This window comes from Tenebrio molitor, chromosome 7 (genome assembly GCF_963966145.1).
Source record: "Tenebrio molitor chromosome 7, icTenMoli1.1, whole genome shotgun sequence".
NCBI lineage: Eukaryota > Metazoa > Arthropoda > Insecta > Coleoptera > Tenebrionidae > Tenebrio > Tenebrio molitor.
The window spans coordinates 16,163,893-16,189,688 of NC_091052.1; the positions used below are offsets into that span (position 1 = coordinate 16,163,893).

A 25,796-nucleotide genomic window follows, 5' to 3' on the forward strand; every position below is an offset into this window, starting at 1 on the left:
CCCAAATGTTGTTACAATAATAATCTACCCCCTTAATAGTTGATTTGGATCCTACAAGATGGATTCAGATTCAAATGACATCACATTTACTATAAATACCAACCCCATTTTCAATAATCACTAGGAACGGTGCTATAAAATTGATCTTTCTGTAACTGTTTTCAGTGTCACAAAATGCTCATTGTGACACCAAAATAGAAAAAATTACGTTAACATGATAGGTGGCAAACCTTTGCAATCGGCGGCACTGCGAGCTCCTACGCCCACTGTGACTCCAGCACGTCCTGCGATAGCCGGACACTGGATGCATTGCATCTGACCCGCTTCGCTTTGGTACGATCCTTGCGGACAAGGTGTACAAGTCTTTGTTTTGACGTCGTAGAAGGTTCCAATAGCGCATGGTACGCAGTCTGGGGCCATGACCACTTGTCCGACGGGACAAGCGTAATCTGATTCCAAGAGCAGAGATGACGGGTCTGGTACTGTATTTGGTAAAATATCGCGGACGTCGAATTGGTCTTCTTCCAAGATTAATTTCTCCAATAAGAGTTTAACCGATGAACGTTCGTTGGTGTTGGAATGGACAACTGGGTCGCTACAAGAGTGGTCATGTTAGCGTTTTATTTGAACAGGTTATAGATGAATGGATTTAATGATCAAGTGCATGCATGTAAAAAGAAGTGCTTACTTTACCGCCGGGAAGGAGATTTCTATGTTGTAGGTGTCGCTGGATGATTGCCGTCCTTGGCGGGCAGTTCTACAATACAGAGCACATGCTTTGTCTACACATTCAGCTAAACTACTTGATACTATAACAGCATGCATGAAGATACAAATGAGTAATAGATATATGACGACAAATGAAATTACTGAAGTTGAATACCATGCTGAAAACACTATCTAAAGAATTTTATGTGGGAACTACACGGAAAATAGAATGTTGATTCTGTCTCCTAAAAATCAAAAAACGAAAGTTTACTCAGCTACTTACTTTTCAACCGGTACTTTAGCATCGACGACGTAGGTACCACCGTCATCGTCATCATTTGCTTGCCTGACTTGTCTACTAGTCCTGTGATCGCACTTGACGTCAATGTTTAATTCTTTGCATTCGCGAGTACCCTCAACGGAGAAAGAACAGAAGTTCCAGTCTCGATTCAAGCTGTTGACTGCGTTCCTGACTCTCTGTCTCAAGACTCCCTGGCCTGCCTCATTACAAAGCACGGAGCTTGGGAAGAGCATCGCAATTTTGAAGACACGCTGAGCAGGTTTGGAGGCTGTAACAGAAAGTCAATAAATTGTTCACACTAATTCATGATATGCTAGTTACGTGAGCATGCTGGATAAACCATGGGAAGATTAGGATTGGTGGTTGGTCTCCAGAAACCTTCTCCTCCGCAAGTATAGAATTTGGGAATTTCCTGTGAGAATCTCAGGCCTTGGTTGCAAGCGATTTCGCAAACTTTGAACTGTCCACCAGCACCCCAATCCTTACAGATTTGAACTCCTCCGATTGGGTCGGCCAATTCCGGACAAAACTCGGCTGCAACTCAGCGTTAGAAAAGATTTACGACTATGACGTGATGCTTACATAGTACGGAAACTTTGAAATTGCAGGTTGCCGAATTACCGGCTTCATCTAGGGCCACGTAAGCGATTTGGTAAATGCCCCAGAGAAGTGTTTGTCCTGGTCTGTGTCCGTTCTTTTCTTGAATTTTCACTACTGCGACGTTATCGCTGAAGTGGGGTTCGTCCCACGTAACGAGAGCGGACCCGTTCTTGGTAATAATCCACAAATCTCCGGGACAGTATTCGACTTTAGGAGGAATCTTATCCACTTCCACTTCTTGACATTTAGCACCGATGTAACCAGGAGGACAGTTTCTCTGTCCGCAGTGGGATGGTACTATTCTTTCCACGCCACCAACGGTCTCCTCGTAACCAGCCCAAGTCAAAATTAAACCTCTGTAGAGGACCGGTTCTGTTCGACAATCTCTGACTTGCTTCTGAACTTCGTTGGTGACGTCCAAAGCACGTCCCCAGATCTGTACTTTGGTCAGATGGCCTTGGAAACCTGATTCTGTGTAAGCTTTGGGATTCCCAGACTGGGGTTTGCCTAATGTGACCCAAGCACTGCAATGAAAACATTATTTTATCATGATTAGCGACTGAAAGGACCACGTACTATTCAGGTAGTTTGCGACCACTTCCATATCCTTCCACTTTACTGGCGATCAAGCCTTCAGTGATCAGTTTAAGTTCTCCACCGTTTTCACCGTCCCAGACTATGGCGATGTGGTGCCACTGTGCGTCGTTGACAGTTGTGTAATCCCGATAACTTAAGTAGACATCTTGCAGGTCGGGGAAAAGAGACACTTGGACTCCATTTGAGTGTGCTTGAATCAGCGGTTTTCTATCTTTCGGAATATGTTTGGACCTGTAAGAATCAATCGATTAAACTGGAGCTGAAACAACGTTTAAAACACCTACGACACGCTATAAAGGGTGAAGAAAATTCCGTTCTCATCTTTCTGAGTGAATTGCACCCACAGTGCTATAGTAAGACTTGATTTGGAACCGGTATAGAATGGAATAGCTTGGGAAGCTGAGCTTCGAGTGGCATCACTGAAGTACAAGTCATAATCGACGGATATTGCTGTAAAAACATAAGTTTAAAAAATCAACTCTATAGCCTGTTTTAATTCTAAATCTCCACCAACACTGCATTCTACGTTAGAAATACAACCGGCAACACTGTTTGGTGAAAAATTCAGAAAAGTGCGTCAGGTTGATGGTTATTGGTTGTACCTATTTGTGAGGTTATTATTCCCTGTGTTTGTGACAATTTCTGTTTTTACAACTCAAGATTTTAGAATAAAGGAAAAGGACGAAAACCAGCAAATAAGTAGGTACAAATAAACTTATAAACTAATATTTCCAGCTACGTTAATTTCAAAATTATCGAGTAGGTACACCTCAAAAATCAAGAAGTCGATTTATTACAGATTTTTCCACATGTAGAGATGTCTTTTTGAAATTTGAGCATCATATTTTTATATAGGTTAGGTAAGTTTGACAACATATGATATATGATATTTTAGAACACCATAATATTGTCTGTTTTATCCTCTGCACGGTGCTCTTCGCAATGTTATAATACTGGGCTACCCTCTTGAGAGCACTTTCGTGTTTTCGGTTAGATTCGAAATTTGTTTGTTAAAATTGACACTGACCATTGACAAAAAATGTAAATTCATTTTACACTGTAGAAAATTAGGTGTACCCTATAATTTTGAAATTAACTGTACTGTCGCGAGCAATAAATTTTGGTCGTCAATGTTATTTCAAAATTTGGTTAGATCACGGCCTCCTAGATTAATAAGAGACGAGTCTCTTATGAATCTAGGAGGCCGTGGGTTAGATTGTCACAAATTAAAAAAAATTGACAATTAATGTCATACAACATGATGATAGGTTATGTATGATATTTACGACAGTTTTACAATGGAGCATTTTCGATTGCGTCAAAGAATGACCTTGACGACCAAAATTTATTGCTCGCGACTATACATCGACCTTCACTTGTGCATCCTTATCGATGTTTATTTAAAATAATTATATTGCCAACTTTGATTATAACAATGCCCAATTTTGAAATATTTTAATTTTGCCAACATAATTCAACAGTTGGTGGAAATTTAGAATTGAAACAGACTTATATAGTTGACTCAAGTTGCAAAAAACCACTTTGCATTTGCAACAGCACTTTTATGGCATTCGTCATTTGAAATTACTTTAAAATTGTACTTATATGAAAAATATCCAATCCAAACTATGCTTTTATGGTCCCTTTGTGCCTTTATTTGGTTCAAAAATATGAAAAAAATGCTGTTGCAAATGACAAGTGGTTTTTTGCAACTTGAGTTAACTTTACAAGAAAACAATAAGACTTACTCTTTCGGCAATCTTCTCCTGTAAGATTGAACGGACATTGACAGTAGAATCGATCAGTTAAATCAATGCAAGTCGCACTTGGTGGACATGAATTCTCTTTGCAGTCAACAATATCTTCTTCGCAGTATTTGCCAGTAAATCCAGGTGCACAGACACATTTAAAACCAGATGGATCGTTGGTGCAGGTTGCCCCATTTTTGCAAGCGTTTGCCTGGCAAGCGTCGTATTCGTATTGACATCCGACTCCGGTGTAGCCATCGGAACAGGAGCAATTAAGTCCTGATCCGAAATCTTGACACTTTCCACCGTGCATACAAGGATTACCGATGCAACGTTCGGGAGCTGTTTCACATTGTTTTCCGTCAGTTCCAGACGGGCATCTGGAATAAAAGTTGTCACTAGTCGTACTACCATAGTTAAGGATGATCAGTCTTACACGCAGAAGTAGTCTTGGAATAAGTTGATGCAGTTGGCGTCATTTTGACAGGGTCTTGTTTGGCAAGTTCCAATGTCAACTTCACAATTGGTTCCGGTCCAACCAGGCTGGCACACGCATCTATAGGATCCCACCTCATCCCTGCACGAACCTCCGTTCAAGCAAGGATCAGATTTGCAGTCGTCAATATTATCTTCGCAGTTTGTTCCGGTGTACCCTTCGCGACACATGCAGACAAATTTGTTGTCTAAATCGACACATCTCTCGGTACCAATCGGGTTGCAAGGATCACTCAGACACTCGTCGATTTCGGCTTCACATTGTAGACCGACAAAACCAGGTCGGCACTTGCAAGCGAACCCATCCACCAGATCGGTACAAGTGGCACCGTTTTGACACGGTTCAGACGAACAGAAATCGATTGTGTGTTGACAACTTTTTCCGGTGAAACCTGGCTCGCAAGTGCAAGTAAAGTCGTCGATTTCGTCGATGCAGTGTCCGCCGTTTTCACACGGGTTTTGGGCACAGTCGTTGATGTTGGATTCGCAGCCATCTCCTGTCCAGCCTGGGTAACAGACGCACTCGTGGTAGAACAGTTTGTCGACGCAGAGGCCGTTCTTGCATGGATTGCGACCGCACAAGTCGATTTTGTCTTGGCAGCGCTTTCCTGTAAATCCTGAAGGACAAGTACAACTAAAATCGGCAACTAGATCGGTGCAGTTTGCTCCTAGCAAACACGGTTTTTCGGCACAGTCGTCTACGTTGATTTCGCAAGTTTGCCCGTCCCAACCTGGTAAACATTCACACATGAATCTTCCTTGTTGCAAAGCAATACACGTGGCACCGTTATTACAGGGATTGCCGGAGGCACTACATGGGTCAATCTAAAAATGATTTGTCAAGACAAAGTGTACAGAAACTGGTTAGAATGAGCAGTACCGTAATGTCGCAGTCGTTTCCAGTGTAACCAGATCTGCACAAACAAGTGTAGTTGTTGTAGCCTGGTTCATCTTTACACATTGCCCTCTCGGGACACGTGTCGTTTTTGCAATCAGACCTTTCTTCTTGGCAATTGATTCCTGCATAACCAGGAGCGCATTGACACCGATAGCCTTGAGGTAAATCAATACAAGTAGCGCCGTTATAACATGGTTGCGAAGAACACTCGTCGATGTCAATTTCGCAACGTCTTCCGGAAAATCCAGCTGGACAAATACACTGTATGTTGTGACCCAGAGGAACGCAAAGCCCGCCGTGTTGACAAGCATTTTCTGTACACTGTACAGGATGACACTCGTCACGCCCAGCAGCACCGGGTCCTTCAGTCTTCATGTTTGTTGGGCACTCATTACAAGAGATTTGTCCCGGGAGAGATTGGTAAAAATCGCGTGGACACAGAGAACATGGGGCTAGACCTGTTGGAGAGTAGTGCCCAGGGCTACATTTAGGTCTGCAGCGATCTTTGCCTGGAGCTGCCGGTTGATACGTAAAAGTGTTGGCGGGACAAGCTTGACAATCTTTGAAACCGCCGGTTGGTGGTTCACTTGTGAAACTGTTGCGAGGACATTCCAGACAAGGTACTAGTCCAGTTGGAGAATATGTTCCGTAGCCGCAGACAGGAATACAGTCGTGGACACTCTTCGAACCTTCTTCGCGAGTGTAAGTGCCTTGGGGACAACGGTTGCAAGACCCTTGGCGGTCACGGTTTTGGTAGTAACCACGAGGACAGTATGTGCATTCTTTTTGTTTCTCTCCGGCAAATGTTCCGGCAGGACAGTGTACTATAATTTACCAAGTATAATAAATGCTGGTGATACGGGAGAAGTACTTACAGCAGCGAGGCACATCGTTGGTGTCCATGTTGAGTACTTCACCCACGCTACATGTGAATCCTCTCACGTTAGTAGAATTTAGAGCTTTCAGTGGTGGACATTGATTGCCGATTGCTGATACGTTTAGTAAAGGTTCGATAACAACATTCGCGTAAGGTACAGACAAGTCAAACATCAAGCTCAAAGTGCTGCCACATAGATCGTAGAGTTGTGGTTGGCGGACTACAGGTATGATGTTTAATACATAATCGATTTTAACAACGTTTTCTTTGATCAAGGAAGACAGTGCTTTGATGAACGAGACGTTCATCTTCACATTAACCGCCGAACATCTTTCTGATAAAATGTTGTTCAAGTTTGTGTAGTACTGCGCAATCAAATCAGTGTATTGGTTGAGACAAGCAGTAGCAACGGCTCCATTTGCGCGGTAATTAACTGTGGCAGTTACATGATAATCCGCTTGCTGTGTATCTAAAAGAAAAAATCAAATAGTACTATTGGCGGAACGTTATAGATTGGGGACTTGTCGTTAAGTTGGCACTATCAGGAAAAGTAACTAAGCGGAATTTAAGGTGTTTGGAATTTGTGACAGATTTCTCACTAACGTAAATTTGAGTCTTACTTTCAGAAACACAATCTGGTACCACGGACGTGGGTGTCCATGGTGTTTTGGCGTCACAAGAAAACGTCTTCACAGGCTCTCCATCCGTAAATCTGTAACCGGGATTGCACGTTGCGATACACTGAAGACCTCTGTCACCAGGCAAGCAATTCAAAGCTCCATTGACTGGAGGTTTTAGTTCCCAATCTACGCAAGGTGTCGCTTGCACAGAGACCTGGAAATGACACGTAGCTTTGTTCCCCGACTTATCAGTCGCCACTACGGTAACATTCTCAAAGGTGCCGATAGCGATGGTCGCTTTGTCGGGAATGAAAGAGACGTGAACATCGCCGGAATCATCAGTAGCATTGATTCTGCGACGAGTCTCGTTGAAGTTAACGGCGTAACTGTCTTGTCTATCCACCAACTCGATTACGTAACTTTGGGGACAGCTCAATTTTGGTGGAGTGTTATCTACAAATGTACGGTTATTTTTTCCCACGAAATGAAGAATTTTATTGTCGTACCAGGAACTGTGATGTTAATTTCACAAATTGCAACGTTTCCGTCGTAGTCAAATGCGACATATTTGACAACGGTGTCTTGGAACACATAGATGGGAGTTCTGAAATTGGCTGGTTTTACTTCGAGACGAGCGATGCTTCCGGAATTGTCGACGGCTGTTGGTTCTGTAAAGTTGACAGCGAGAAGACCACCGTTTGCGTCTTTTTGTACCATGATGGGTTGTTGTGGGCAGTTTTGGAAAACTGGTGTTTCGTTGTCTGAAAGAATACATTTAGGTACCATCAGACGCATTTGTAGATTGAATTATCTTACCAACGCAAGGGGAATATCCGTAATCGTAACCCAGAAGTGGTTCGACTTTAGGTTCATCGCAACCCATCAATTCAAACTTCAGACATGCGTTGTCCATGTAGCTCACGATTCCCAAAATTACGAATCTAGCTTGGACGTATTTTGGTAGTGAAATCATAGCTAGTTCTCCATAATTTCCTGGATCTCTCATCGTCAAGTTAAAGTTAGGGAAATAGACAACGTAGTTTTCTTGTTCTGCTTGTTTGTAGAAGAATCGGATTTCGGTGGGACGTCCAACGATATCATTAGTGACCACACCTTTGACTAAAATAGCTTTGACACGATACACTTTTCCCAAATCCACACTGACGTAGGTGAAAGCTTCTTGTTTTCCGCACCATCCAGTTACCGAATTTAATCTGATATTTTTCGCCTCGTAATTAGGTCTTTCGCTGGTCGCGTTAATGGCTGAATCTGGGACCTTTCCAGACGCAATACCCAGAGGTTTCACAATTTTACATTCCGGTTCTCGCACACAAGTAATAGGTCTTGGATTTATCAGGATGTAACCTGGTCTGTTACAACCGAAGCTAACTTCTGAACCTTGTTCGTAGCTCCTGGCAATTTGCAAACCGTCACTCGGACGTCCTGGATCTTCACAGACAGGACCTTCGCATCGCAAGTCGCCGAAATCCCAAACCGAATTGGCTTGGCATCGAACAATGTTGTCGTGTTTGCTACTTTGACCGGCCAACTTGAAAGTGTTTTGACAACCGAAGAAAAACGACGATTGGTATTTGGTGTCGACGTATTTTCCATACTCAGCTCCAGGAGTTGGAGGCGGAGTACCGCAGTCAGCTCTGGGACACGACGGCGGGGCACCACTCAACCAGTAGTCGGGGAAGCCCTGAATGACAATTTTAAATTTCGTTAAAACCAGGTTGGGAAACTTACAGGTTTGGGGTCGTAGACGCATTGCCGGAAACCGGATGTGTATGTTCCGCGTAGTTTTCTCCCAGTACTACCACAATTCAAGGTTACATTTTCTCTAAACGGCACCAAGACACTGCTCTCGTCAGCGCGAAGTATCTTCAGTCCTTCGTTCTTGTCGTCAGGTAACGACACACATTGAGCATCTGTAAGAACAAGTGTTTATGAAGCGCTGATTTGTGGATAGGAAGGTGGTACTAACATGAACATTCAGGCATGGAACCGTTCCAGCTTCCGGTTGAAGTACACAAAAGTGCAGACGATCCCGACAAAACAAACCCAAAGTTGCACTGGAACCTGACGAGGTCTCCAAAGTGGTACTTTTCTTTGGTGGACAAAATGAGCCCATTTTCCGGGGCTCCTAGAGTGGGACACATCACCGGCACACAAGACTTGTTGACTTGGTAAGTGTCACCATCACGCAACCCATTTTCGGATTTCTCTACGTAATAAGATGCAGTACCATTGCGCGTGTACAATTCAAACCCAACGTTGCAATTGCACGTAAAGTCACCAGCACTGTTGATACACTTCTGGTCGCAGCCGCCGTTGTTAACGGCACACTCGTTGATATCAGCACACTCCAGCCTTGTACAGCCCATAATTTCAAGTTTCATGCACGGAGCTCCCACATAGTCTTGAACCTTGAACTTAATGTATTGAGCTTCGATTGGTACGGGAAGGTTCAAGATCGATAAAGTGGGTTCCAAGATTCGAAATTCTACAGCGGTCCCGTCGGGGTTTCGATAATCTTTGAAAACGTCAGTGAGGTCGTCGGTGTACTGGATGCGAACGGCTGAAGTATAAGCGAGAGTACCGTCAGGACGTGGTACGCTTGTCGTTCGGAAGCCTCGGATTATAGTCGGGGCTTTCAAGTCGATCAGTACCCAGTTGGAACCACCTTCGATGGTATTACCGCACCAACCCACACCGCTATTAAGGCGAACCATCTGACAAATAAAATAAATAAAAGTGTCGTTTTATGAGAGGAGATTAAGTGTTAGTTACCGTTTTGTCATATCCGGGTTCGGCACTAGAAACTGTAATTGCTTCATCTGGTATTCCTCCGTTGGTGAGACCGAGATCTCCAACAGGTCTGCATTCTAGCGTAGGTGCGAAACCTTTTCGACACTTGCAGTAGAAAGACCCAGCAGAATTTATACATTCGGTGGAAGCGCCGTCACACTGGCTGCTGATACATTCGTTAATATCATCGCACTTGGGTGCGTTATTGAACAGTTGGTTCTCTCCGCATCTTATTATGTTGTTACCAACCAACTTGTACCCTTTGTAGCACTGTACGCGAGCCTCGTCGTTGTAATAATAGGACCTAGAAGTGTCGGTAATAAATCCATTTTTTATTTCTGGAAATTCTGGACATTTTGCTCCTAAAATGGACCCGCTGTAGTAAAGTTACAAAACCAATCGAACAGTTTTACTTGAACATGTCGGTACTTCTCCAGACCAGGTGCCATTACTCATACATAAAATCACTGGTGGTCCAGTTCTTAAGTAGCCTGGTTCGCACTCGTAACGCACTATGGTTCCGTAAGAGCGACCTTGGCCGTTTAGTACAGTAACATTAGCGTGAGGAACTTCAGGAAGTGCAGCGCATTGTGATGCTGAAAGAATGAGTTAGAAAAAAAATCATGTATTGAACTTTCACACTGTGTACCAAGACAATTCGGTTTTTTCTCCCAACGACCGTCCGAAAGACACGATATTTTTTCGATGGGTTGTCCCGTGGGAAAAGCGAACCCAGCGTAACACTGGTACATCGCTTGACCACGATACGTCACATTCGTGGAACCGATTGAAAACCCGTTGTCGATTTGAGGCACCGGCCCACAGTACACTTCTTGACATTTAGGGATGTAACTGACAGACCAGTTGCCACCAGGCATACATTGGGTGGTTAATCGGTTACGACCGGTAGCAAATTCTTGACCGGTGGGGCAATTGAATGTGATGATGGTACCGAAGGCGGTGTCTCTGCTGGATGCCATCGCACCAACTCCAGGTTGCAATTGAGGACAATCTGAGACAATTCATTGTAGAGAGTAGTCCTTTTTCGTTTATTTATACCTACCAGCAGAGAAAGTGGCCAGCCATCCTTCGCTGCTGTGCAAAGCGTCCGTCGTGAATCTCACTAGCATTTCTCCACTCGATGCCGTCAGAGTAATCTTGGGTTTAGAACCAGCCGTGAAGCCATTTCCGGAGTGAAGTCTTAACCCGCTCGTTGTCGAACCGTCGTAGACTTGCACGAAATCGGATTTATCGACTTCGAAATTGTCGAAATTCAGAGACAAAGGACCTCCTCCCGGGTTTCTAATTTTATATAAACAGTCTTGATTGCTAGGATAGTTAGCTAAGTCGTACGCTGGTGACATCAGAGTACCATTACGAGCTACGATTGTAGCTTTGCAGCCTTGAGTGTATCTTATCCTGAAACCTCTCCTAGAGTCCCCTAGACTAGTTTTGAAGTACAAGTAAAGCTTGTTATTTGTGGAAATAACAACTCGTTGATTGTTTTCCATATCGCCTGTGAATCTAGCGATTGGTTGATTTTTGGGCGAATCACCATCACGTACAAGAATGTAGTCTCTCAGATTATCCAAATCTAAATCGTCAATCTCTAGAGTGATAATTCTACCGTTCTGAGCGTGGATAATGTATAGACACTCGAGTCCGCCAGGATATTGGTCCGGGTACCCCGGTGAGGTCAGTACTTGAGCTTGAGGCGTCGCTCTTAATTTGCCTCCACAAGTTTGAGGTTCTGTCTTCCACGATGCTCTAAATCCTTTTCGTTCAACAGATGCGTCGGTACTAAATTTAATAATCATGAAGTTTGAAGCCGACACGAATGACCGATTGGTCAGGTCTTGTCTCCCCGACAATGTTGCAAGATTGACCGAAGTATCTTCGGTTCTTCCGCCTACCAGAATCTGTACCGTATCAAACGACTTCTCGGTTTCAAACTCTTGAAACTGGAGCAAGATATTGTGGCCTTGTGGACCTTCCAGCGTCCATTTACAATTCGTCAAGGGTGCGTATTTGTGTGGATAGTAAGGACTCTCGACCACATCTCCGCTGCTAGCTAGGTAATAGTTGCAGTTCGTGGCACAGTCTATTTCGTCTGAACCGTCCCCGCAGTCGTCTTGCTTGTCGCATCTGAATTTTTCGTTGATGCAGTTCCCGTTGGAGCAATGGAAGGATCCCGCAGGACAAGCTTTGGCTCGGCACATGAAGGGTAAGAGGCTCTCGCAAGTGGTGAGTTCCCATGACTGGTGTTCTTCGGTGACGGCGACGTCCACGCATTCGCCAGCTTTAGGGTCAGGTTGATGTCGCGACCAGAAACCTACAAGGTTGAAGTCGATGAAATCATCCATCGGAGAAAAGTAACACGAGTTGACTCACCGGAATACTGAGAAACTAATGTTCCGGCTGCGGATTCAAGTGTGTTAGTTCGGAGGTCGTCCAAAGACGCCAGGCCCAACCAATAGTGGTTGACCCCTCGTCGTTCTAATGGTACTGAAGCTGCCGCGATTGTCGCCGTTAAATTGTTTTCTCCGTAGGATTCCACGGACATCAAGTCGCTGCCATATCTAAAACAAGAGATATGGTTCGAGTGTTCTCGATTTTACTAATACACACGTAAATTGTGACCAGTTACAGGATGTAGCGTTAACGCACCAGTTATCTTGACGCGCTAATCACTAATTATGATTTAGAAATTAATTTGTTCAGCTCTTGTAACTAGTACGGTACTTTCAATTGTTTGCGTTTAGAGGATTCAACGTTCGGAGAAAGGCGATTGAGGCCGATCAAGCACAGCTTTGCATAATGAATTATTTTGAAAAATCTCGACGACCTGAATATTCATTCCACTGGTATTGCAACAGATTAAAGTTATCTGGTGTTTTCAATCGGACGCATTCTTCCATACAAATTTCGGCGGATAACTTCAGGGCGGCCGACATATTTAAGTGGGTCTCACCATCGACCAGACTTACAGGTGCAGCAACTATTTGTCCGATGCTATTTATGCCTCTGGCCATCACGGATTTTTCTACCATCAACATATGGAAGTCCACGTGGTCTAATCGACAGTATTTGCTCTATCAAAATATTTTTCTCCTGCCAAGTCTACGCTATCATTAATTTTTCTGTCCTCATTACATGCCATGTTTATATGATGTCACATCATCATCAAACATACCACAGCACAACCGAGAAGATAAGTTATTTAAACGTACCGCAAGTTGAAAGCAAGTTATTTTAATTATGATGAATTGAAACGTTACCGCTATTAACTATTTTGACCCAACAATCACCGTCGTAATGGACTTACTTAGCTTAGTTTATAGCTACGAAAGAAATAATTGCTTTTGTAATGTTAACAAACAGAGCGATTCAGAATACTTATTTCAAAATGTTTAATTAGTGCACAGATATCCTGTTGGGGGGGAATTGAGAGACACTCTGTCAACAGGTACCTAATGTGTAAATACAAATAATTTATTTACTTATAGTCGTTTTACAACGGCATCCGTCCAGTCAAATTCATGAACGGTATTCAGAGTATAAGCAAATCCTAGTTAAAAAATATCAAACAAGAAATTGAGGTTATGGTCAAAGAAAATTTATACTTCATGAAACATCAACAACAAACAAGACATGTACTCGTAACACGCATGTGAGACAGTAAAACATGGTTAATGGTCAAACTAAGTCATCCTCGGAATCTGAATCAGACTACATATTTTCTTTGATTTGTCGGGAATGATAGACTACGTCCACTGATAGAATGCAGTTTTTTAAATATCCTTAGATAAAAAAATCCCCAAACCATAACATTAAAATATTAACAAAGTATCATAGATTGTGTTGGTAATATCTTGAAACATTCGCGCCACTGATTCTCATTGGTTGTTTCTTGGTTGTTATGAAACCCACGCGAAAAATAAATTATATGACATTTCAAATTTGAAATTGTCAGTGCTGTCAAGTATCAAGCATTTGGATTTGCGATTTTTCATCTTTAGAGCTTTGTCTTGTGTTTCTCTGGTTTTAAAAGTTATTAGTTTTCATCGTGTTGCTGTTTTGACCTGTGCCGTTGTGATTTCTTGTTGATTTTTTTGAATTTGTGAAGTGAGTGCGTGCCTGAAGAATCTATCATAATGAACACTTTATATGACATTACAAACATCGAAAATGATACAGAGGTAATTTTTATTCATGCATTAAATATGTATTAAATAATTTCTTGTTTGTGTTGAGCCATTTCCTAAAAAAGCTGGATATTTTAATTTCGGTAGCCAGCTTTTTTCGGAAATTCGAAAATGTATTGTGGGTTGCATTTTTAATTCCGTCGGGCACATTATCACTCCTGAAATACCCTGTATTAATAAAACCTAATATATTACTCCTACTATACTGAAGTTTTTTTTCGTCTTTCCTAAGTGCAATCATGCAGAATAACAATAAAACATCACATGTAAACCTTCTCTGTCATTTTTTTTTAATTTCGCGCCGGATCTATTGTAGCGTACAGTGAACATTTTTAGTAACATTTATGTCAAGCAATCTATGAGTGGACAGAATATATAGTCGTTTTCAATGACATCCGTGCTGTCAGTATATAAGTATGTTGGCATCACGTGCTGTTTCAGTTTAGTAATTTTGAGTTTCATAATTTGGCAATTTACCTTGACGCGGCAAATTGACAAATTCAAATTATTTTCTATCATTTTCAACAAAACAAGGAAAATATGTAGTGTGATTCGGATTCCGAGGGTGACTTACCTAGTTTAACCATGTTTTATACCAGTTGAAGATTGATTTCTTGTTTGTTGTTGATGTTTCACCAAATATAAATTTTCTTTTATCATAACCTTAAATTCTTGTTTGACATTTTTTTAACTAGGATTTGCTTATACTCTGAATACTGGTTATGAATTTTTGTGTACAATCTGCACCAACATATTAAAAATGACACTGACAGCACGGATGTCGTTGAAAACGACTATAGATAAATAATGATTTGAATTTGTGAACTTGCCTCGTCAAATAAATTGCCAAATTAGCAAATTCAAAATTACTAAACTGAAATAGCAAGTAATGCCAACACACTGTCATATTGACAGCACGGATGTCATTGAAAAGGACAAAATAATTTATTTATACAGGGTATTTCACGAGTGATAATGATTAGCCCGACGAAATTGACGACGAATTGCAACCCACAATACATTTTCAATTCCGTGGAATGATGACAAGTAGAGTACCCAGAAATTCGGAACTGAACTTTCCAATCAAGTCGAAGTATTATAGTTATTATGGACTAAAAGTAAACAATAACTAATAGCAAAATCATTAACGCTGATCGCTTGACGTGTTAAACGCTGCCTTAACTAATTATTTTTACAGCGAACTGCCAGTATATGTAGGTCAGTTGAGTCACGAAATTTTAAATTAGAAGTTGATACCATTCTGATTACTGCAGGTCTCATAATTACAGAAAAAAGGTTACAACATTTTCCAGTTTTTTCACATGAGAATACATTCGCGTGTAATGATGCATAGGACAAGCGCAAAAGTAAGCGTTTTCTTACTCAACTATTGTAAATTGCTTCACACCTTTTTCTTTCTCAGTCATGTGACAATTCTGTGCGTTTTAAATAAATCGCAAACGTGTAGAAATGTGCGACCATTGAACTTAAATATTTGAATACTCAGTCTGAAGTTATTCTTCAAATCCCGTTATTGTACACATTGAACTATCCTGTATACCGAATAGCATTGGTAACTAGACTGACACTGACCTTCTGCAGAGTTCCGCTGCTTTTTCCCAGGAATGTCTGATATTGAAGAACTTATAACAATGGAGTCCTCGAAGTTCCCAACCTGCAACAATCACATTTCATACTTAGTAAAATTGAAGTAATAACCCTTACAGACGTATCAGAGTGGAAGAGTTATTTTTGTCATTATGATACAAACAGTGTGTTCCTTAAACGATTTACTCCTGAAATTATAGTTGCATAACCTTAATCACGTTTATAAACTGGGTTGGAGTTAAAGTACATAACGACGTTGTCTAATTGGCCCTATTACAGTTGAAATTAAAATTGTAATTATTTTCACGCTTGCTCGTAATAGCTCATAAATGTGTCAGTGCTTCTGTGGACTACATGCGAAAAGCACCAACATTTTAATTTATCTTTTGATAGATTCTACAATGCTTTTTGTTCGCGCTAACGTAATCATTTCTATTCTTGAATGTTATGTAAGTCTGGTTTTTTCTCAGGTATTGTATGTGGCTTGATCATCTTCATGCAATTGTGCTCATATTGACAGGCTCTGTGGTTTTTGCAATAAAAACTAAGCAAGATTGTTAAGACGTATGAATATTGAATAAAACTTTCTTTGTTATAGACCGATCATGTGTGCAGAAATGGTGACAGCACCTGACAAAATTAAGCAATTGTGGAAAGTAAAGAGAAATCCAGAAGAAAACGCATTTAAATTCTAATATACTTGGAAAATCATGCGAAATGAATATTGCATTACTTGTACAAAACGTATGTGGACTGGGACAATTAGCAAAAGGTTGGCAAGACAATATTTGGTACCCACTCTCGTTGTGGGCATAGAAAATTTATAAATGTTAAATCTAACGAAGGCGGCAGACTTGGAATATCCCTTGAGTTGATTTTTTCAACCGGTTCTGCTACAATCATTTACAGCGCAAACTAGTCTCACCGATTATCTTGTGAAATTGTCAATTCCGCCATGTGGGTATTGTTGACTGAAGTGTTAACTCCTCCCCGGGAGATCTATGTTTGCAACAGAAGTAACAGAACGTAAAAGTAAAATCAAATTCTTCGACTGTGACGGATTTTTAACGCTCATTGTCATTTTTGCAACTTTTGGAATTGGCTACAAAGAAAATCTTTAAGGTGTTGTTTCATGTAACACTGACGTGGAAGGTGTTTTGTTATGTTACACAATAACTTAGCTGTCTGTAAATAATTCCATTGGAAGTTTTTTTATTGATCCAGCAATGTAGTAGAATGCAGTCCAGAACAATTACATCGCATGTGGAGAGACATGTGCTATGTAAAATTATTATTGACATTATATAAGACGAGTCCCCTTGGTAGTTTCAACATAATTGTTAATCGCTCATTAGAAAAAATGTACACCTCTTTGTGCCGTGCCCTTCTTATATAATGCCATTTTATTCTAGTGAAAAAATGTCGAGCGATTACGCAAATTCTCAGTCGTTTTGCTCGAGGTGCTTCATCAAAGACAACGGAAATGCCAAAGAAGAATCTCGACGGTCTTCAACAGCCCCACCTCAGATTATTAGGTCCTGACCTATTGATCTATGTCAAGACAAAAGAATGCCTAACATTTCATTGTTGCCATAGTTCAGAAGTTTCCACTTTATGGCGATTTTAGTTGTTGACACAAATTACAGTTCTTTAGCATATTGTTCCGTTAACGTAAACAGCTCCGGTGTCTCCTTCATGTAGGTTTAATTGTGTCTGTATTTATGTAGGTGAAAGAAATTGTAAAACTGTGTACGTTGTAATAAATAAACTTTTCTACTGCACTGTCGTTTTACCTTTCAGGGTCGAACGCATTAAGTAGCAAAAACACTTAGAAACTCGAGGAAATGCTCTCTGTAACTGGTCTTGTTGTCCAATGAAAATGCAATTAAGATAACTTCCACCAGCGTGAATTAATTTGGGAAAATCGTGTCGGTCGAACCAAGGATTTCGTTTGTGCAACCTTCACGATAAAGGTTGGGTCTTATTTTAATTTATGACTTTTTGTTTTGCTAATATCGGCTAATCAAGAAGGTTTATGAAAGTTCCATTGCCACACCGGAGACAAACGAATCAAGACTGCTAATTTAAATCCAGAATCACCAAATCTCGTGTGGTAAATTGTGCTGATTGTCATTCAAAGAAACGTTATGTGATGGGTTCCCATCTTCTGAATAATTTATCGTTGACCTTGTAGATAATGTTAAATTGTTCCTACCTAGCAGGTATAAAAGCTATTTAATGAATTTATTTGTCTGGAAAGTTTTTGGGTTGCTTGCTGTCAGGTACCTCCCCAGTGTGGTGTTACACATTTTTTCAATCAGGATAGAAATTCAAGAACGTTGGCCTTGAATGAGGCGTTACTGTATCAGTGTTACAAGACCCATCTTCATCCAAGCGTGTGGCGGCCCCAAGCCGAAAGTCAAGGTTTAAATATGCAAAAATTAATTTCCCCATAATTACGCCCCGCCTCTCACCCGCATTGTCAAAAATCTTCAATAATTGCTTCCCAGTACGTTGTGTTTTTATTCTGGTAACATGAGCCTTTCTTGTACTGATCCAAAAGGTCAGCTAACCACATTTACTTTCACACCGCGAATTCCTTCTTTGCATTTTATCACGAAATTATTCAGACAACAACGGAGACTTTAAGAGGTAAACAATTTCAATATGTTAGAGATTACCTTGATTTGTGAAAATTCCTTACCCACACGGAGAGCGCCAACAACTTTTTGGTTTTCTGGTATTAAAAAACTCATAAATTCGTCGGTCGACTACTCGAAGAAGTGACTCACGGATAAAACATTTGAAGTGGGAGTTCAAGGATTAACTGATCCCCAACAGACACAAAAATGCAGGTTACAAAAGAATAAAAGGACACTAGTTGCTGTCCTTTTCAGTTTTTACAGAACTCCTTACAAGGGACCGGTCCTTACTCTACAAAAAATCAAAAGATCTGGACTTGGATAAAGAGATTTTTTACACTTTCAGTTCCGTTCAAAAATACCTCTAACAAATTCAACCACTAAAATAAGCAGAATACGTAAAACAAAATAAACCATTGTCTATTCAAGATTCAAGATAAGGGGTGGCTGTGATTTATTTTTATCATGTTGGATAAAGTGACTCAATTTCAATAATTTCATGTTTTTTCATGTCAAATATGAGATGACTGTTCCGACATTCAAATTTGAACAATGTTGTCTAATTTAATTTCATTAAAAAATCCTGTTTTTAACGGAATATTATTCAATTATTATGATTCAGCTCGAAATACGTTCAAGTTGGCAGCGATTTCCGTCACATAATTTAACCTTAATTGAAATCAACCTAACCTAACACGAAAGCTATCAATTTCTAAAGGAATTTTATTTGTTCTGTAGTTACTACCAACAATGTTACCAGATGTAGTAGCCACCCCTGATCCACATTCATCGTGAATCGAACCTTTGACGTTATTTTTATCATGCAGGATCTGTCAAATTCTTCTAAAAAATTACTCGTGTAGAGCTTATCAATTGAGGTGTGGCTTTTGTATGATTCCCTCAGGCAAAACTAAACACTGGACGTTTAATTGCTGTGTGTTGTAAGAAAGTTCTTCAAATTTATTTACTAGAATCGTCTTTGTTCGTTTTAACTGACACACTGATACTCATTTTTGCTGAAAAGGTGCACTTTCTCGGTCGACTAATATTCTCACTTCGTCACCGGATTCGCTGATAATCACTGTGATGATTGATCGGTTATGGGAGAGAAAATTGATTCTGAGGCAAAATGATCAATTAAAAACAAGATTCACACGCCACTACTTCCATCATCGGTTGCGAAATAATAAATAAAACGCTTCGTTAATCTTGATTATAAAAAACCATCAGGATATTAATAAGTTCAAATTACTTTAGCAGTAACTGTAACAGGTTGCTGTTCAAAAAACAGTTGTATCGAAACTGTATTTCTAAGGTTACAAATTCGCACTGGTTGCAGATACTCATTTCCTAGTTTCTTTGGAAACTATAAATTATTCATACATAATGAAATTTTCTGCAAGGTGTAACAAGCTTAGCGTCGGAACGGTTGAATGAAATATTTCACTTATTGTTGGTATCTTATGGGTATGACCCGTCCCAGCGTCCCTGACATTTTTTAATGTACTTGCACAAAGTGTAGGCTTGCAATGCAAAAAATTTACATATCTATTCTTGCTTAGATGTTTGATTATTAATTTGAAGGTAACTAGTAGGAATAATTAAGGTAACATACCAGCTTATTAGTTATGTAAGCTAAACAATCATGACTGCGAATTAGTGGGGCGATGGATCACCCTGTATAACTGTGTTCCGTAAAATGAGTCACGAACACTCCCAGATATTTTCTTCCTTACTCAGTATAACAGTAGAGAGTGCGGTCAATAAATTTAAGAAATATTATTTATTGTGTTTACTGAGCTAATTAATTATGCGTCCGTCTATTCGATTTTTAATAACCTAGTTACTTTCGATGGATCAAAGGCAAAATTATTTGCCTTCGTTAATGAAGGAATGATTCAGCCAAACCGTTCACAGCGGTAGCCTTCTTCAGTATTACCGTTAATCAGTACGGTTATCCACGTAGTTAATCGAGTTATTATTAAAATAGCTCGCAGTATGACTCGAGTCATTTGAAGGTTTCATAATGGCATCATAATGACAATTACAACTGTCTAAAGCAAATATGTGACACTGTGAACTTACCGTTGGGACATGTGAACAAGCTGCTAGTCGAATTCTGAAACAAAATTACCACATTAGTTACGAATTTGTATAGATTTAATTATTCAATGTAATTATCATTTAAACCAACACGACTGCCTTGAAATTCATTAATTTTCAGCAAGTATTTTATCATTTGACCGGTTTCACGAAAACTAAAAAAAAATGCTTCCAGTGTTGTGAATGAGGTTTTTGCAATGTCAACCGACAGCTGGCACATGTTAATGGACCAATAAGAACATTTTTAAGTAAATAGGAGTCTCAAGATCGAGACCTAAAGATAAATCAAAAGAATTGTTGCCTACTTTGAATATTGCCTAATGGTGAAGAAGTGCTTCATGCGTTGACTCTCACACGTTAATTTAAATATAAATAACATGAAAAGATTGACGTTTCAAAAAATTCTAATTCATTTTTTGCAAGTCTTTTAATTCAAATTATTACTGAGTTAATTATGTTAATATTTTGCGGCTATAAATAGAAGACAGTTTTGCATCTACTAGTAGAGGAAAATGTAGCTGTAATATCCTCAGCTAAGTTACCTTTCTTTCGCAGCATTCTTTAGAATTGTTGCGTGTAACAGTTGTTTAGAAAATATTAATCCAATGAAAACATTTCTTTACACATACTTCTATGGTCAATTAATTTTTGTAGTACATTTTATAATTAAAGAGATTCTTAAATTTTCAGGTCATTTGCTACATGAAAGTCATGGAACATGCGAAAGAATTCGTCGAACTATTCTGAAAATTCGATACTGTGAGAATTATTGAATAGAAGAATTCGACGGTATTTCAATGTATACCATTCCTCGTAGAATAATATTATACCGGGTGTTATTGAAATGCATTTACAAAATATTGTGAGCTGTTTAGGTATCCAAAAAAGAGCAGTTTTTTTTAATCAACAACATTGACAAGGGGCAATTAATTCTTATAAATGTTGTTTTTTTAAATTTGGCGTCGAAGTTGGCGTTGAAGAGTCGATTGTGTATGAACCACTCGTCTTAAAAACACTGATTTTTCAAACTGCAGATTAAAAACATAAACAACACAAAAAGTGAGGTTAGATTTAAACAGCTCATGAACCACTCGTCTTAAAAAAGGCTGATTTTTCAAACTGCATATTAAAAACACGCAAAAAGTGAGGTTAGATTTAAACTGATCAGAGTTGTAATCCAGTGGTGCATTCACAATCGACTCTTCAACTCCAGCGACGCCAAATAAAAAAAAAACACCCGTTACACCCACGTTTCAGACCACTGGCAAAAAAATAGGTGTAATTAATTCTTTTTGTGGACTCTAATAATCATAAAAGGACAATTAAGCTCAAAATTACCTATCTTTAAATTTTTTTAATCGTCTTTAACTTAGTAGCGTAATTTTCAGTCAATTTTTCGAAAATGAACACATATTAAAACAAAATTTTGATTTACCTATCACTTCTAGTCATCGTGAACGATTTCCATCCTTTTTTTTGTACTTGTGTTTCAAAAACACCCTGTGTAGCGCCTATAAATCTCCTTTTTCCTTGTTGTAGAGTCAAAGGCGATATGATGCCCACATAATCGTATTCGAATAGTATAAAACTGGTACCTAAATAGTTGTTTTTATTCAGGAATATATTACAGTAAATGGGTTCTCTGTTCACTCAGTCTGAAAGCTTTTCTCCACAAGTATTACTCCCAGGTGGTTGATTATATTGAATAGCATTTGATCAAAATCATACACCAGTGACATCAAACAAACCTATTTGATGTTCAACAGTAAGGTAAAATACTTAAACATTAATTATTTTGATTACTATGTTTTGTCTGCTCAAGCTTGAAGCAGATAAAAATTGACAATGAACAAAATGGAAAAGTTATAATAACGCAAGAAACAAGCTGAATAGTTGTCTATTTTAATAGCTATAAAATGACGTAACTAAATCCTCTGAGATGATGGTATTGTATTATTATGGAATATTTCAGTTCTAGTACGTAATTAATTAAAAGTAAAAAGGATTTCTTCGCTGAGCTTTATTTCCAACTGGTAACATTGCAATTGCAATTACAAATTTACAGAAAACCGACCAGACTAATACAGGGTATCTATAAATGATTGTCGGATCAAGCCAGCTTTGGAAAAAATATTGTGCCGCCTTTTTGAAACAGATTCCCAATTTTCATTTATTATTAACTGTGACTTCTGACATTAATGGCGTTTTATTATTCGCCCTTTTCAATCCAGTTTTCATTCCTTATATTCGTTTTATCGAAGGTAAAATAACAAGACCTAATTTTTATTCTGGTTAGGCCCGAGAGCTTTAGCTCGAGGGTTTAACCTTTGAATAAAAATGCCCAAATATCAACGAGTAAAATTGTCTAGAGCGAAATTGTTTCAGTGAAAATTGGGAAATTTCTCAGATACCTATAAAAAATTAGGTCGTGTTATTTTTGGCAAGATGAATTCCTGAATATGTACAAACTTTAACGTTAGGTATTATTTATTTATAATACAGTTATTGAAAACACAATTATTAAAAACAATTCGAGAATCTGACAGGAGTAGCATGCAATTTTAATCACTTTTGACAGATGACAGAGTAGTAGGACGTTTTTACCGCGATAAACATTTTTGACTGGATAAAAGCAAGCGCTCTGATTGGCTGAACACGCACGTTTGATGTACCTGGGAATTAATCATAATCACAGTTAATAAACACTAAAAATCTGTATTTTTTAATACAAATTGTAATTACGTCCGATTTTAGAGCTAAACAGACTGGTAAAATTTGTGCGGGTGGGATTTAGCCAATAACCTAACCTGAAAATGTGACATTCAGAATTTGCGGAATTTATTCTACATATACCTACCTAAAGCGGCACCTTGAAAATTTAACAAGTTTTCATAGCAAGCTGGGCCAGACAATCTTTTATAGATACCCTGTATTATGTAATAATATTGTATCGGTTCAACTTTGACTTACAATTTTATTCCATGAAAGTCAGTAATACTGTTTAGTTTTTGAATTTTTTTAGATGGCAAAGTAGAAAACACAGAGAGCATGGACTAATCAAATAGTATAATAAAAGACAAGTTTCATAAGACCAGTCTTGAAGCACGAATTCAAGATTAAAAAACGAGTGGCCTAGCCACGAGTTATTTTAAAGAATAAGTGCTTCAAGGTCTTATGAAACGAGTTTTTTATACTATTTTTTGTAATTTACCCATTTTAAGACGTTTTTAAACAAAAATGTTTACTTTCCTCGATTTAGGGATTTTTGTGGCGGTTGGTAATGTCTTAATTTTAAAAGTGAAAATTTGATCAAGTCTTCAAAGTCGCCTTTTGTTTTATCCAAATTCTGTCACAAAACACGAATATGGAAGATAATCTTTCATGTACTATGCCGGCCAAAAAATTTTGGCCGTCATTGTCTGTCAATTCAAAAAAAAAAAAAAATGTAATCCGTACTTTATTGTCATCATGATTACCGTCTTGATTATGAATGTTATTTTGTGGGTGGTAAATTTCAAAACTCAAAATTATTTTGTTATTTCTACTACACAGAACGTTTACCTCAGGTTATCTATGTACGATTGCTCTAATTTTGTTCATTCAGGTCGGATTTTTGGAATATCTGAGCTTCAAACAGTTTAAATTGATTGTCAAAATGACAAGAATCGAAAGTAGGGTTACGATTCCTAAAGGTTTATTTACACTTTTCTTGAATGTCAAGAAAGTGACGGCCAAAATTTTGTGGCCGCCATAGTACGCCCGATGAAATACGTGAAATTGCCAAAAATACGGTCGCGAATTTGTTGCCCGATAAATCCTGATAACTAATTCTTTGCACATTTTGTAATTTAAACTGACACGCATGACGGATCAAGCTTTTGCCAACCTAAAAATGTTCGTAAAATGTTCCGTGAAATAATGGCTATAAGGACATCCCAGATGATGACGTCGCGTTCGTTAATATGTCTATTAGAGAATCAAAATGGAGGCAAATTACAAAAAATACTGTTAGAGTTGTCATCTAATAAGTCGGAATGGCTTTATCATTACGAAAATAATGAGCTCACAGATATATTGCTAATGTATGGGCAATGTTATCACGCTATCAGAATGCAGCTGCGGCGTCCAGAGAGTACACAGGGCGATTTCCAAAAAGACACCATCCTGGGCCACGTCAGTTATTAATCTAGTACAGCGGAGAAATAGACAGGATCGGACTCAAAATTTTAGAAAACAATAAAAAATGCACAATCAATTATCTCCGTTAATACAAACATTTTACTAAGAAGATTTAGCCTAAAATTCTTAAGAATAATGTATAGTACAGTGGGGAGCACGGAATTTCGCACACCAATTTGTATGTCATTAAAAAAAACTATTTACTCTAAGCTTTATTGTCATTATAATCAATCATGATATATGTGATCATGACTGATGTTTCACCTAAACTGTCACGAAACTGCCGCCAGTATCTCATTTTAATAAAATTATGCCAGTGAAATGTCCACTGTGTGCGAAATTCCGTGCTCGCCACTGTACCTCGTGTTACAAGGAACGCCTCAACTTCGAAAACACCCTGTATTTAGTAACAATTAATTTTGAAAAGTATTAATTTTTTGAGCATATTTCAGATAACTAGGTTCGACTACTGAAATTGTGATGCTTGAGACGAGGAGAAGATTATTGGATGGTTTATTTCTTATTTTCGCTGCCTCGTCAGAAACTGATGCGAAACGCTTCGTTAAAGTTCAGAGTTCATAGCAAAACAACGACTGTATGAGAATTTGTTCAACTTTCTGTAACGTTTCATCAGTGCTCTCTTATTTAACAAAAATCATTACTTGACCCCTTTTCAATTCATCCATTTTGATCTTTTCTTCCTTTCATTTCTTTATTTGTACAATCAACATCACGAGAGCGAACAATCGCGGCTGATACTACTGGCGGAAGTTCTTTCATTTAATGAAAAATAAAAATGATGAATGAATGAGTGTGTATAAAACATACTCGTACATACCTGTGCTAAACTTATCCTAAAAATGGCCAGAGCGGCGACCGCGATGGTCGCCTGTATCCGAATCAGCATTCCCTGCAACAACAAAACACAATTACCGCCAAGAAAACACAATAAAATAATAAGTAAAACCCAGCCTTGCGTACAATATTACTATTATCGAATTCAGCGACAGCATTTTGACGTATAATGTCAAGGAAAACGCAACATGAGGTCGACAATACAACGGAATTAAGAAAATTGTAATTGTCTATCAGTCTGTCCCATTTGAGAAAAGGCAAATTACAAATTATGGCAACAATGCTTGTGTAGTCAACAAAATTCTTACACAACCATTGACCCACTTATCTCCTTGACTTGATCAACCACTATCTGCAACGCGGATTGGCAATGGCAAGCCTTCGGCATCGTTGGCGTACTTGCACGTGCATACCACGGACCATACGAAACTGTTAATAATACATGAGACCATCCAACACACCCACATGGAAAATCGTCTTTGGTTCATCTAAGATAATTCATTTTTTGAAATATTAATCGGACTTAATTATGGTAGGTAGGTTTCAACA

At 39.0% G+C, this 25,796-nt stretch overlaps 1 protein-coding gene and 1 long non-coding RNA gene across 3 annotated transcripts in view; one reads left to right on the top strand and one right to left on the bottom strand.

Moving 5' to 3' along the window:
- uif (sushi, von Willebrand factor type A, EGF and pentraxin domain-containing protein uif) overlaps positions 1-25,796 on the bottom strand; it is a 35,618-nt gene that overhangs the window by 1,988 nt on the left and 7,834 nt on the right. The window contains exons 2-25 of one of the 2 annotated variants that reach the window (XM_069055028.1): positions 25,231-25,302; positions 20,196-20,229; positions 15,454-15,535; positions 12,047-12,234; positions 10,719-11,987; positions 10,305-10,667; positions 10,069-10,251; positions 9,638-10,017; positions 8,832-9,579; positions 8,594-8,775; positions 7,661-8,546; positions 7,351-7,605; positions 6,845-7,297; positions 6,223-6,693; positions 5,330-6,171; positions 4,391-5,274; positions 3,955-4,334; positions 2,491-2,656; positions 2,186-2,437; positions 1,592-2,133; positions 1,331-1,543; positions 992-1,277; positions 689-757; positions 231-595 (exon numbers count right to left, since the gene is read on the bottom strand). In XM_069055028.1, coding sequence (XP_068911129.1) covers positions 231-595; positions 689-757; positions 992-1,277; positions 1,331-1,543; positions 1,592-2,133; positions 2,186-2,437; positions 2,491-2,656; positions 3,955-4,334; positions 4,391-5,274; positions 5,330-6,171; positions 6,223-6,693; positions 6,845-7,297; positions 7,351-7,605; positions 7,661-8,546; positions 8,594-8,775; positions 8,832-9,579; positions 9,638-10,017; positions 10,069-10,251; positions 10,305-10,667; positions 10,719-11,987; positions 12,047-12,234; positions 15,454-15,535; positions 20,196-20,229; positions 25,231-25,299 — 9,562 coding nt within the window. In that variant the 5' untranslated portion in view covers positions 25,300-25,302. The remainder of the gene's footprint in view (positions 1-230; positions 596-688; positions 758-991; positions 1,278-1,330; positions 1,544-1,591; positions 2,134-2,185; positions 2,438-2,490; positions 2,657-3,954; positions 4,335-4,390; positions 5,275-5,329; positions 6,172-6,222; positions 6,694-6,844; positions 7,298-7,350; positions 7,606-7,660; positions 8,547-8,593; positions 8,776-8,831; positions 9,580-9,637; positions 10,018-10,068; positions 10,252-10,304; positions 10,668-10,718; positions 11,988-12,046; positions 12,235-15,453; positions 15,536-20,195; positions 20,230-25,230; positions 25,303-25,796) is intronic. The other variant, XM_069055029.1, reaches the window with a different exon arrangement.
- Positions 2,651-17,247, top strand: LOC138136025 (uncharacterized). Its single transcript, XR_011161147.1, has 2 exons — positions 2,651-2,905; positions 16,881-17,247. It is a non-coding gene; the product is annotated as an uncharacterized lncRNA (long non-coding RNA).